General features: G+C 37.0%; 1 protein-coding gene across 5 annotated transcripts in view; it reads left to right on the forward strand.

The window, feature by feature from the left end:
- Positions 1–13,579, forward strand: part of LOC122815212 (voltage-dependent L-type calcium channel subunit alpha-1C-like) — a 2,602,552-nt gene that overhangs the window by 570,865 nt on the left and 2,018,108 nt on the right. For all 5 annotated transcript variants that reach the window (XM_044087523.1, XM_044087521.1, XM_044087522.1 and 2 more), the window contains exon 11: positions 12,664–12,784. In XM_044087523.1, coding sequence (XP_043943458.1) covers positions 12,664–12,784 — 121 coding nt within the window. The remainder of the gene's footprint in view (positions 1–12,663; positions 12,785–13,579) is intronic.

Below are 13,579 nucleotides of genomic sequence, written 5' to 3' on the forward strand. Positions count from 1 at the left end.
TCAGTCAGTAGCGGACAAAATTTTCCACAGATGGAGTCAACCTTGCTGCGACCTTTTCGCAACTCCTCTCAACAGCAAGTGCAATGATTTCTTCACTCTCTTCCCTCTTCCCGGCCACTCCCCAAGAGAAGCTCTAGTTCATGATTGGCCCTGGGGTCTTCTGTATGCATTCCCACCTTTTCCCCTAATTCCCAAACTAATTCAGAAGGCGACCGCATTGGGATCCAGAATGATCCTCATTGCCCCTTACTGGCCTTGACAAATTTGGTTCCCATTCCTGCATCGTCACTTGCTGGAGCAGCCTTGGAATCTGGACCCAGTGCCAGACCTCTTGGCCCATCAGTTGGGCGGGCTGCACCGATCCCTTCAGTATCTCAACCTCACGGCTTGGTTGCTCCACTTCCAACCTTAGCCAGGCTTCCACATATTTCTCAGCCGGTGCGTGAAATCATCCTTTCTTCACACAAATCTGCCACCAGGAAGACTTATGCTAGTAAGTGGAAACTTTCTCTTTCTGGGCAGAGGCTAGGAATATAGATCCCTTTACAGTCCCTGTCCATCACATTCTAGATTTTTTAGCAGAACTTTTCAATCTGGCTCCTCGTCTGCCACCATTAGGGTCCAATTATCTGCTATTGCATATTTCCACGCTGGCCTGTCAGAAACCAGCATCATGTCCCACAAACTTTGCAAGGCCTTTCTTAAAGAGACTATTTTGCTTAGGCCCCTGGTCAGAGATCCCCCACCTCCATGGGATTTAAACTTAATTTTAGCTTCCTTGATTCTTCCCCCTTTTGAACCTGCGGCTTCCTGTTCCTTAAAAGTACTCTCCTGGAAGACTCTCTTTTTAGTATCCATCACCTCAGCTAGAAGAGTCTCGGAACTTCAAGCCCTCTGTATTCGTCCTTCTTACCTTGTGTTTCATAAGGATAGAGTTTCACTAAGGACTAATCCTTCATTTCTGCCTAAGATACCTTCCAAAACAAACCTGAATCAGGCTATTGATCTACCTGTTTTTTTTCCTAACTATTCGAACAAAGCTGAACAAAAGTTACACCAATTGGACGTTCATAGGCAATTACATTTTTATTTGGATAGGACTAAGCAAACAAGAAAATCAGACCAACTCTTCCTGTCCTATGCTGAGGGCAAACAGGGACTGCCAGTTTCTAAAGTAACCTTATCCAGGTGGTTGTCCTCTGTTATTACTTTGATTTATCGACTGAGACATAAAGAACTCCCTACTAAACCTAAAGGTCATTCCACCAGAGCGTTAGCTACTTCGGTAGCTTTTCAAGCAAGACTACCAGTGGAATCTATTTGTGCTGCAGCCACATGGGCCACTCCTCATACTTTCATTTCACATTATAAGTTGGATATGGCCTCTAGGAGTAGAGCTGATTTTGGTTCCACTGTGCTCAAGAGTCTGTTCCGATGAGCCACCCAGGACTAAGGTGCTAGGGACGCTGTCCCAACCAGCAAGAATGAAGGCGAGATAGACAACTTAACATTAAGAAGTTATGTACCTACCATAACGTTCCATGTTAGTTGTCTTCTTCTCGTCTTCTTTCTTGCGTCCCACCCTCCATCTCCCTAGCCTGGACAGACCGAGAAGAGTCCCTTTTTCAGGCCTTCTTCCTCTGGCTAATTCTTATCTGGGTTACATCCTTCCTCTGTTTTTCTACTGTAGGTAAACCTTGTAGTTTGGACAGGTGTCCTTGAAATTTTTTCTGTGGTGTTAGCTCTGCCAAACGAGATCTGGGTATCTAGCGCCAAGCATTGTGGGATATGGGGAGGCCTCGAGCCAGTAAATAGCTCTCAAGCTTTAGTAGATGGCTGAGTCGGAGCCGAGGATCGGCTCCAAACCCAACCAGCAAGAAAGAAGGCGAGAAGAAGACAACTAACATAGAACGTTATGGTAGGTACATAACTTCTTATTACAAATCAAACAGCTAGCTAAATAAACTACATGTGGGGTCTCACAAGTTGCACTTACCCTAATATCGAAAAGTTGCCCAGTATCAGGATGTTTAAAATATTTCTCTTTATTAATGCATTTACAATAGCTGCATTTACCACACAGTTTAGTTCCATACTCTGATTTATTAAAAACTCTATCTTTGGTCATACATAACCTTCTCTTCAGATTCTTCTTATTTTTAAATGAGAATTGAGGTTCATGTCCTACTAATTCACTTATTTGATTGTCTGTAGCAAGTATATTCCAATGCTCATTTATAATGTTTGTGTATTTCCTAGCATCCCTTGTGTTATCATGCAAATAATTATTCTTATGGGGTCTCTCTTTGTTGCCATAACACTATTATGAACCATTACCTCATCATAACCCCTCTCTAAAAGTTCATGGCTGGTTTTAACTAACTGTCTCTCATACTCATCGTTCTTAACACTTAATCTAGAGGCTCTAAAAAACTGGCTTTGAGCCACATTTTTAAAAACATAATTAGGATGCATGCTATTTCTATTCAGTAGTTTATTCGCATGTCATTCTTTCCTATATAGTCTAGTAGTAATTCTATCTACATCATCTTTTTCTACATATACATCTAAAAAAATGAATGCCTTTATCTGAATAATTTAAAGTAAATTTTTAAAAAATCTGATGATTCATTAATGTATTTAACAAACTCAAATAATTGTGCTGTAGTCCCTTTCCATAAAGGAAAAAGGTCATCTATGAACCTTCTATAAAATAAAATCACATCCTTAAATTGTCCTCCTGTTAAGAATTCTGACTCCCATACAGACATAACTGCATTCGCATAACTATTTGAACAGGAGCTCCCCATTGCAACACCATTCTTTTGCCAATATATTTTCTCTCTAAATAAAAAAAAATTGTTAACAAGTACGATGTTCATTAGAATCTGTATTAGTTCAGTTTTATCAATACTAAACGTCCCATTCTCTTCCATCAATGATTCAGTGAACAGAAAGGAAGGAGCACAATGAGATACAAGAGGAAGTTCCACGAGGAATCAACCAATGCTTATACAATCAAGAAAGCATTTCAGCAAGTAAGACATTAGTTGTTAATTTATCTACACATATTTTATCTAAATTTGAGCTTAATGTGTTGGAAAAAGGACTTTTATTTATATCTACTGCTGATATGAGCATTACTCATATTGTGTTTGATTTAAAGATGTTTACATGGAATTTGACTTTAAAGTCTGTGTATCAACAAACACAAGATATGCATGGTTTTTGTTTTAGAAAACCAAGTGTATTTGTACCTAAACAAACTGCTTTGATTAATGCTTTTGAACAGATATGTATTTTGGACATTTATAAAGTTTAGAATGATCAGAAATTAATTAATGCCAAAAATAAATGGCACAATTTAGATAAAGAAGAGTTTAAAGCCTTACAACAGTTAGAGAATTATGTTAATTTAATTATAAGACCAGCAGATAAAGGTGGACAGATTGTTTTAATGGATAGGTTAGATTATGATACATTAATGTATGAAATGTTGGATGATACGAACTTCTATCAAATGGTTACACCAGCACAAGTAAAAGTAATGATTCAGTCTATATACAATCAAATTAAGCATATGGAAGAAATTAAGCTTATAGATAGTGAATTGGCTAAATATTTTATTACGTTGAATCCCACTTTTCCTATAATTCAAGGCCTACCAAAGCTTCACAGGGATTCTCTTAGACCACCTATGAGGCTGATAGTTTCAGGCAATGGCTGGAGTACAGAGCCTATTTCAATATATTTAGAGAAAAGTTTAAGGTTTTTGATTAATAAGTCTATGTATATTTTAAAAGATACAGAACATTTTTTATGTCATTTATATGATTTCACGAATCAAGGAGTTATGAATGAGAATATTATGTTTGTTACAATGGATGTGGTTTCCCTATTTACCGTCATTCCAAATGAGGCAGGTATTGGAAATTTAAGAAATTTGATGGAAGAGAATGGGACGTTTGGTATTGATAAAATGAAACTAATACAGGTTCTAATGAATGTCGTACTTGTTAACAATGTTTTTTTATTTAGAGAGAAAATATATTGGCAAAATAATGGTGTTGCAATGGGGAGCTCCTGTTCAAATAGTTATGCGAATGCAGTTATGTCTGTATGGGAGTCAGAATTCTTAACAGGAGGACCATTTAAGGATGTTATTTTATTTTATAGAAGGTTATTATTTGAGTTTGTTAAATACATTAATGAATCATCAGATTTTTTTAAAATTTACTTTAAATTATTCAGATAAAGGCATTCATTTTTTAGATGTATATTTAGAAAAAGATTATGTAGATAGAATTACTACTAGACTATATAGGAAAGAATGCCATGCGAATAAACTACTGAATAGAAATAGCATGCATCCTAATTATATTTTTAAAAATGTGGCTCAAAACCAGTCTTTTGGAGCCTCTAGATTAAGTGTTAAGAACGATGAGTATGGGAGACAGTTAGTTAAAACCAGCCATGAACTTTTAGAGAGGGGTTATGATGAGGTAACGGTTCATAATAGTGTTATGGCAACAAAGAAATTAAAGGATACAAGATCAAGGCCATATTTCTCAGAGAGACCCCATAAGAATAATTATTTGCATGATAATAAGCTTAGAGTGTGCATTTTGTACACAAGGGATGTTAGGAAATACACAAACATTATAAATGAGCATTGGAATATACTTGCTACAGACAATCAAATAAGTGAATTAGTAGGACATAAACCTCAATTCTCATTTAAAAATAAGAAAAATCTGAAGAGAAGGTTATGTATGACCAAAGATAGAGTTTTTAATAAATCAGAGTATGGAACTAAACCGTGTGGTAAATGCAGCTATTGTAAATGCATTAATAAAGAGAAATATTTTAAACATCCTGATACTGGGCAACTTTTCGATATTAGGGTAAGTGCAACTTGTGAGACCCCACATGTAGTTTATTTAGCTAGCTATTTGATTTGAAATACATTTTATGTAGGTAAAATGGATCGTACTTTGAAGGAAAGAGTTAGAGAACATTTATATCACATAAAGAAAGGTAGTAGTGTTAATGCTCTAGCGAAACATGTTACAAGCATGGGTGAGCATCATACCTTTCATGTTATGGTTATAGGCAAAACATATATGAATATTAGGGAAGGTGATATTAAGTCTAGGGCAGAAGAAATGGAAGCTAAATGGATTGTAATGCTCAGAGCTAACAATGGGCATGGGCTCAATGATTGTGTGCCCATGAAACCTATGCTTAGTAAAAGAGCTCTACATAGGTAGTTCAAGTGTATTTACTGTCTGCATCTTCTTAATGATGTAATTTTTAATGGTAAATTATATTTGTTGATTTATCAAGTCAAATTTATTTTAACAGTTGTTGGTATACATTTTTGTATACTGTTTTTTAAAAAATTGTATGAAATGAACATGTCTTTTTAAGAGTTGATTGATGAAGGACATGTGATGTAAATGTATGGTATAAAAGCTGTGTTTTTTTTCTACATTTTTTCATACACCTGATGAAGCTGAGTGTGAAAGCGCTTGTATTGCAATAAAGTCAGTACTGCCGGAAATAATTTTTTGATGCTTTTTCTGCGCTTGAATTCTGGAGCCTTACCTTAGCAGCCTTTTTGTTGTGTATAATATATTCTTCTATACCATATAATCAATCCTGGATTACATAAATTGGTCAGTTCCTGTCTTCTCTTAAATCTCATTCCGCCTCTAAAATATTTTTTCTGCATATATTATTCCCACAATTTCCATTTTTTCTAAAGATCCCACTTCCAGTTCTTTTATCTGTGTTCAAATATTCACTGATTCAAATACAGTTGGTTTAAACTTTGATTTCCATTTTCTAGCAATAGCTTTTTCAGCAGTCACCAGAAAAAACAATTAACAAGGCCTTACTATGATTAAGCAATTCAGATACCATATCCTAGCTCAAAAAAACATTTCCTTAGTTACACTCATTTCCTCACTGTGTATTTCTGACAGAGTACTATAGGTAATTTTTAAAATCTGCCAACTCATTACACTCCCAAGATGTATGTTCTCAGTTATCTCTTTCTTCCCCATCGCACCTTCAACATTTGCCATCTACCTGAGGAAAAATTCTTTGGAGTCTGCTTTGGGTATAAAAATATCTATGTAAACACTTTCAAGCAAAAATCCTGAATCTTCTAGACTTTGTTGCATATTTGGGAATCATACATATGCCCTCCTATTGTTTCTTTGTGAATTGCTTATTCAGGCTCTCTTCCCAGTCTTTTCTAACCTCCTCTGATAGATTCCTATAGATCTGATGTTGTCCATTTTCATCTGATACAATGTATGGGACTGTGATCTGGCTTGGATCCAGCCTTGGTACCTTTAAACCTTTGGAAGTGGTACTCTGACTCCTCCCCTGCCCATAATTCTCCTTCCACCCTCAAAATACCTCAAATCCCATTTGCCACCTGAACCAAATGGTCATAGAGCTCTGATCTTGACATTAGTATAAGTTATTTTTGCCTTTGTATTGTACAGATATTTTGTGTTTCTCAGCTTTAGCTGTTGTGTGCACTTTTCCTTTCCTATCCATTGTTCTTTAACTGTTAGACTTAGAAGTTAAAAAGAAAAAAAAAGCGATGAAATTATTGTTAGGGCATTTTTCTGACTTTAGGAATAGTAGTTAGTTCTCTACACAGTATTCTCATCATATTTTTTTTGCGGTACGGATATTAAGGTGTGTGTGTGTTTAATACTTCTTCCTTTCTTACAGCATGTGTTCTTGTTCTAAAAACAAAAACAAGAACACTTGTCCATCTGCCTACTTAACTGAATAAACTGCTTGAAACTTCAACATGGCATCTTTATTCCTCCACACTCTAAGCTTATTATCATGCAAATAATTATTCTTATGGGGTCTCTCTGAGAAATATGGCCTTGCTCTTGTATCCCTTAATTTCTTTGTTGCCATAACACTATTATGAACCGTTACCTCATCATAGAGAGAGAGAGAGAGAGAGAGAGAGAGTCACCTAGATGTGCTAGCTAAAGTTATTTTATGTGGACTAATCCTATCTACTCTGTTACTTATCCTGCTTTGTATGTTGTTCCTTCTCGTCGGCAGATACACTGAAGGTGTATATCAACTCAAATAACAAAAAGCTAGAAAAAATGGAAGAAACTTTAAACAAATATTCAGATGAGGTGATAAAAACTGCAAAAATCAGAGTTCAAAATGAAGAAAAGGATGGCTGAGTATGAGATTGCTCAAGAAAAGATGTTTCAAAAATAATAGAATTAGAGGACAGAGCATGTAGGGAAAACTTAAAATTTCCTGCTATACCAGGGAAGCTGGAAGGAATAGACTGTATTTATTTTATGAAAGCACAAATAAGTAACTGGACTGGTATTCCACAGCAGAAGTTGTTAATTGAAAGGAAACATTGTGTGTATGCTCCAAACTAGGCCATGAGGAAGTAGCTTAGACCTTTAATAGTAAAGATGCAATCCTACCAGCAGAAAGAGTTGATTCTGTCAAAACTGTGGTGGAAGGAAAAAGTAGTAAAAGTGAGAGACAGAGTGTTTGTGGAAGATAATTACTCACTGTATACAAGACAGAATGGGAGAAAATGTATTCCACTAATCAGGGAATGCCAAAAAGGAGGCATGAGATTCAAGCTGCTGTATCCAGTTGTTGGGTCTATATTATGTCAGCAAAATGGCATTCTAGCGAATACTGTTTCGCTATCACATATAGACCAAAATTTTAAAAGAGCGAAACCCCAGTTCAGAACCATCAAAACACAACATACCACTTAACATTACAAAGTGGGGGACTTCACCCCCAGACACCCCAAACTAAATATACCAACTCTGAGATTGCACTACAGTCGGGTAAAGGGCAATATCATGGCTCAGGCCAAATGATTTCTTTCCTTGGGAAAGAAATCACTGACCTGAGCTTTCACTCTCTTCCGATTTCGGTCTATATGTGTTGGCCAAATGGCATTCGCTGTAATGCCGTTTCACTGACATGATATAGACCCCAGTTGTTTTCAGAATATTTTTTACTGGAGGCTCAAAATCATTTTTTGATGCAGAACATGCTAAGGAGGAAATACAAAGGTTTGTTCAAAAAAATGTTTCATACCAAATATTTTCATTATTTTTTTTTAGAAATCTACCCTCTTTTGTTATATTTTCCCTTCTAGGACCCCCCCCCAGATACATCCTCACTGGTGCAAATCAAATTCCAGTCCCCACCTATAAGTAATATTCCATACTGAAAGATGACTGTTTCTCCCAAAACTTCCTTAAGCTCCATAATAGCAGTTTTAGGTGGTATGTAAATGCATGCCAACCTAATTCTCTTTACTTGCCAGTAGCCCCCCTACTACCACAAATCTACCATTAGTATCTTTTAATTCCTCTTTCACTTTTGGAACTCCTTTACTAATTAATATACGTGCTCCCCTTTTCCTTTGTACTTGATATTCTGCTGAATATCCAACCTGAAATCCTTTCTTTATCAAATTCACATGCTCATTTCTTTCCAAATGTGTCTCCTGTAACATTGCTATTTGCAGTTTGCATTTGTTAATGTGATTCAGTGTTCATTCCTTTTTGTCTATACCTGTGAGACCAATCACATTCCATGATAATATGGAAAGTGTCACCATTATAAGTTATTTCTACCTATTATATATGACAGCTTTTTTAGATGTCTGATTCTAGCTTTTGTGATACATGCAGTCCATAATATTTGGTAGTTTGATCTTTTAGACAGTTTCTTATAATCTGCATTTAAAACTGTGTCACATTTTACAAGACTTTTTGTTTTAATGAAATCTCTCAAACAAAAAGAAAAATAAACGCACCCCTATAACATCTCTATAACTTGCTAACTTAATACAAAAACACAGAACTATGTACATATTCAAATACTGATGTTTAACCCTCCTAATAGGAGCAATTGTTCTAATAGACAGCCAGGAGCAGCCTTAGGTCAACTGGTACCCTAGGCAAAAGGGCTCCACTGTGCCCCCACCACACCACCTGGTGCCCCCATCCTGGTCTACCCACACCAAATAAGTACTGAAAAAGCGCCCCTACTAGAGTGCCGCCCTAGGCAGCCGCCTAGTTGGCCTATGCCTAAGGCTGGCTATGTAGACAGCTGCAGACATATACATCATCTAACTTAAAGTTTAGGTAGTCCATGCTAAGGTGCATGTTACTGCCTGTGCTCCTATTTACAGTAATTGCTGTCTGTTCTTTTTTTGTCCTTGTCCCTCCTGCCCTCCAAGTCTGAATAACAACTTACATGACATCAGAAAACATTAACTTTTAGTCTTAAAGAAACCAGTATTCTAGCTTTTTATTGCCCTTTTATCAACTTGTTTCCATGGAAACACAAGAAAAAAAGTAGCCCACAGCTGCAGAATTCTGAAGACATGATGAACATTTATTGCTAAAGGAAAACTTTTCGTTGCATTTAGTGTTGTCTTATTTACTTGTTTCCATTTTAAAACATGTTAAACAATTAAGCCACTGATCTTAATCCAGACATTCACCAATGCAAAAGTAAGAGAAAACATATATTATGATTTGTGTACTTTTGCATCCTATTCCCCACCTCAACAGCACAAAATTGCAGCCTCTTAATTTAAACATTCTTTTGTCAAACCTTTTTTTCTCTTTTTTGCATTGTAATATCTAAATTTCTTAATACTAAAAAAATGAAAGAAAAAAAGCATCTCTTTACTTTAAGATCTTTATCACATACTGTGCTTGAAAATGCTTTACTATGTAACGTGATTTATGTCTTGAAAAGTTTTATAGAAATACTGTAAAAACAGAAATTGTATTACTTATAGTTGCCTTTTCCCTTCTCTTCCTCTCTTCTCAGTGTCCATGCAAACATTAATGACATGAAGTGGGAGCAAAAGCCTTTCAGTTCCCCATGAGTTTAAAGAAATCAACAAAAGTCAATTATTTCCACTTTTTCCTATACAGCTATATGTCACAAATGAGACTGATGCTTTGTAACCTCACATTTATTCAGTAATTTCCATGTTGCTGGTCTTCTCCCTGTTCACAAACTCCCGTTCAATTCCAAGGTACCCCTGATTCTTCTGGTTAACTCCTGTGCTTTTCACTGTCTCTCAAGCATTTTCCTTTGGAAGATTGGGAAAACTTAAATGGCAAAGTCTCTCTATGAGCTTTATTATCAGAAGATTGAGAAGCAGAAACCCCCTTCTGCTTGAAGGCACACTTTTGTATTTCTTCCATAACCTGTTCTACATCAAAACATGACTTTGGTCCTCCAGGAAAAATATTCTGAAGACAGCTGGATGTAGCAGCTTGAATCTCACACCTGCCTCTCGACAGTCTCTGATTGCTGGAATAATTTACTTCTCTTCTGTGTGTGTACAGTGAATAATTATTTTCCACAAACACTCTACTGCCGCCAACTTTTAATACTTTGCCTTTCTTTCACAGATTTGTCAGGATCAACTCTTTTAGCTTGTAGGATTGCATTTTTACTAATGCATGTCTTGGCTGCTTTCTCATGACCAGGTCTGGAGCATCCACACAATGGGCCCTTTCAATTATTAGTATAGTAAGTGGATCCCACCCCAAATTATCACTAGGGAACAAGTTCTAGATGCACTGTCTAAGGCCAAAAACACTGCATCAGTCAGTGGTCCCCAATAACATCCAAGGATGCCTCCTAAATAGCCTGAAACATGTCATAGCCTCCAGATGGGAATGGAGAACTGCAGCTCTCATCTCTCTGCCCAAGGGAGGGCCATCATTGGACCCCAGGAACTACAGACCCATAGGTGTGACTAATGTCATGCAAAGCCATGGAAAGAGTTATCATGGAAATGATTAATAAGGACATAGAAAACCATCAGACTCTGGACCCAACCCTGTTTGAGTTTGTCAAGGGGAGATCATGTCTGCTTAGCCTGCTGGACTTCTTTGGGAAGGTTGCAAGGCAGTGGATGAGGGCAAAACAGTGCATGCTGCCTATTTTGACCTGGCTAAATCATTTGATACTATACCCCACCTGGGCATTGTAAACAAATTCACGGATATAGGCTTAAAACCATATGTTAGACACTGGATAGCCTGTTTGCTCTCTGATAGGACCCAGGAAGTTAGGCTAAGGGAGCTCACCTAAGAGCTTGGTCACCAGTGGAGTACCTCAGGGCTCTGTGCTGGATCCACTCCTTTTGGCATCTGCTTCTCAGAAGTCAAGGCCAATGTCAAGATCTTTTGGCTGATCAAGTGTGCAGATGACTGCAAATTTGGAACAGTCACAGAATCCCCTCAAGACACTAACATCCTACAGGAAGGACTAACACAGACAAATGACAGGTGCCAAACCACAAGTTAAAACTCAATGTCAAGAAATGTATTTTGGGGAAGTCAGCCACCCTAGGAAATTACTTCATCAATAATACACCCCTAAGAGTAAAACCAGTAGCCAGGGACTTGGGTACAAATGTAGATAGTAATCTGGCTTTCGACTAATATATTTCTAAGACAGTAAGGAAATCATTCTATGGTGCTCAACTTATAAGCAACATATACTGATTTCCTTCAAACACATGGCATCTGGGTCCAAGCAAGTCATCATTGCACTATGTTCAGCACAAATCAAGGCCATCATTCAGCACAACGCCCCCTTTGGTATATACCTGACCAGGCACATGCAACAACTGAAACATTCACAAACGTTCCTCACAAAAAGATTACAGGGTGTAAGCAGCATGTCCTGTACAGATTGCCTCAAAGCCCTGTTGACACTCTTGTTTCCTACAGACTTTTGAGAAGTGATCTATGCCTGGCATACAAGACATCTGTAGATCCCACTCTGATAGACCTTTTGCATGTTCACAAAAGTAGTAGTTTCAGAATTACTCGATCTAGGGATTTAAACTTATTTTACGACATAAATAGGGCACATTGGAGGGACAGGTATGTGTCTCTAAGAATTATCCTTCTCTGGAACAGGGTTCCCATCTTTGTGAAACAGAGCTCTTCCTTAACCCTATTCAAGAGAAACCAGGACCACTGAGTGGGAAAAATGGAAATACACTTTGGGTCTAGCACCTATGTCTGTAATGATCAGAGACAGCTTGTAAATCTTGCCCTAGGTTAGATATGCCCCTTAAAGTAACACCTAAGACGCATAAAATTGGAGGATATAATTGAGATGCTTTGCTGTGCTTATAAAACACCAGTGTCGTTAGCCTAGTATGCACCTGTGAACGTGTGTGTTTGTGTGTGTGTGTGTGTGTGTGTGTGTGTGTGTGTGTGTGTGTGTGTGTGTGCGTGTGTGTGTGTGTGTGTGTGTGTGTGTGTGTGTGTGTGTGTGTGTGGCTGTCCTTAGAAGTACTTTGTCCAAAGTTCTAGATTGCCTTAATATGCTTTTATTAAAAAAAATGTATATGTTTACATATTTGCTCCTACCTTTTTTGGCTTTGAAGTTATTTATCACATTTTTAGCAATTTAGGTTGTATATAGGAAGATACTGTATATGATAAAAATTATTTTCTTTCTGCTAATGAGCTACATCTTGAACTTGTTTTTATGTAAATTAATGCAGCTGGCTTTTAACTACCTCACAAAAACAACCGTGATGAAATATTATCTGAATGATATTTTCTTTAGATTTTGACAGGTGAAGACTGGAACTCTGTGATGTATGATGGAATCAAAGCTTATGGAGGACCTTCCTTCCCTGGTATGCTGGTGTGCATTTACTTCATCATCCTGTTCATCTGTGGAAACTGTATCCTTTCAATATATGTCAGAAAGAGTCAAGGTTTTGTTTCTTTATAACATTGACTTTGAGTTTTGTCATATCTAATATTGTAATTTGGAGAGGTTGAGCTCTCACACTCTTTACTGAGTTAATACTTTAGTTTTCTTTCCTGTACCATCTTGCAAAGTTATTAGCTTGAGAACATCATTTTAGAAGGCAGAGAAAGGATTTACGTAATAAGACAGAGGTGTTATCTGTCATCATTTTGAAAACACCAGTGAATTGTGGTGTTTTGAGTGTTACCAGTCTGTGTGTATGAACTTATAGCTAAGTTATTTCAAAGGAGGTTGTTGCCCAGATATGCCACCTTTTGTACATGCTGAGAGAATCCTCACGTAATTTTCTTTCCAGAAAGGAAAATAAATACTTGTCATAATCAGTGTTAGATTTTACAGGAACTGATGAAAAACAGACAAACTAGTGGTCTTAAAACTTTGTTGATAAACTCAGTCATGTAATTTCCAAAAATCATGAAACCCAGGTAGTATTCCAAAGCAACAAGCCAGTTCGTCACAGACAAACAGTCCTCAGTAACAAAAAAATCAGAACTATTTTAACAATGTTAAACATATCAGCTTTTACATACTTAGAAGTACATGTGGAAAATATACATATTTAATGTTAAACCAGCCTGTTCATGGCAAACAATATAAACAGGGCCGTGAAAGTGCATTTTAGAACAGCAAGTACTCACCCCCACACACTACTACTGATTAGATCAAGCTAAATCCTAGTTAAGGAAAACACTACCTGTTTATTTGC

Source organism: Protopterus annectens, chromosome 11.part0 (genome assembly GCF_019279795.1).
Source record: "Protopterus annectens isolate FY-2018-M chromosome 11.part0, PAN1.0, whole genome shotgun sequence".
Lineage (NCBI taxonomy): Eukaryota > Metazoa > Chordata > Ceratodontiformes > Protopteridae > Protopterus > Protopterus annectens.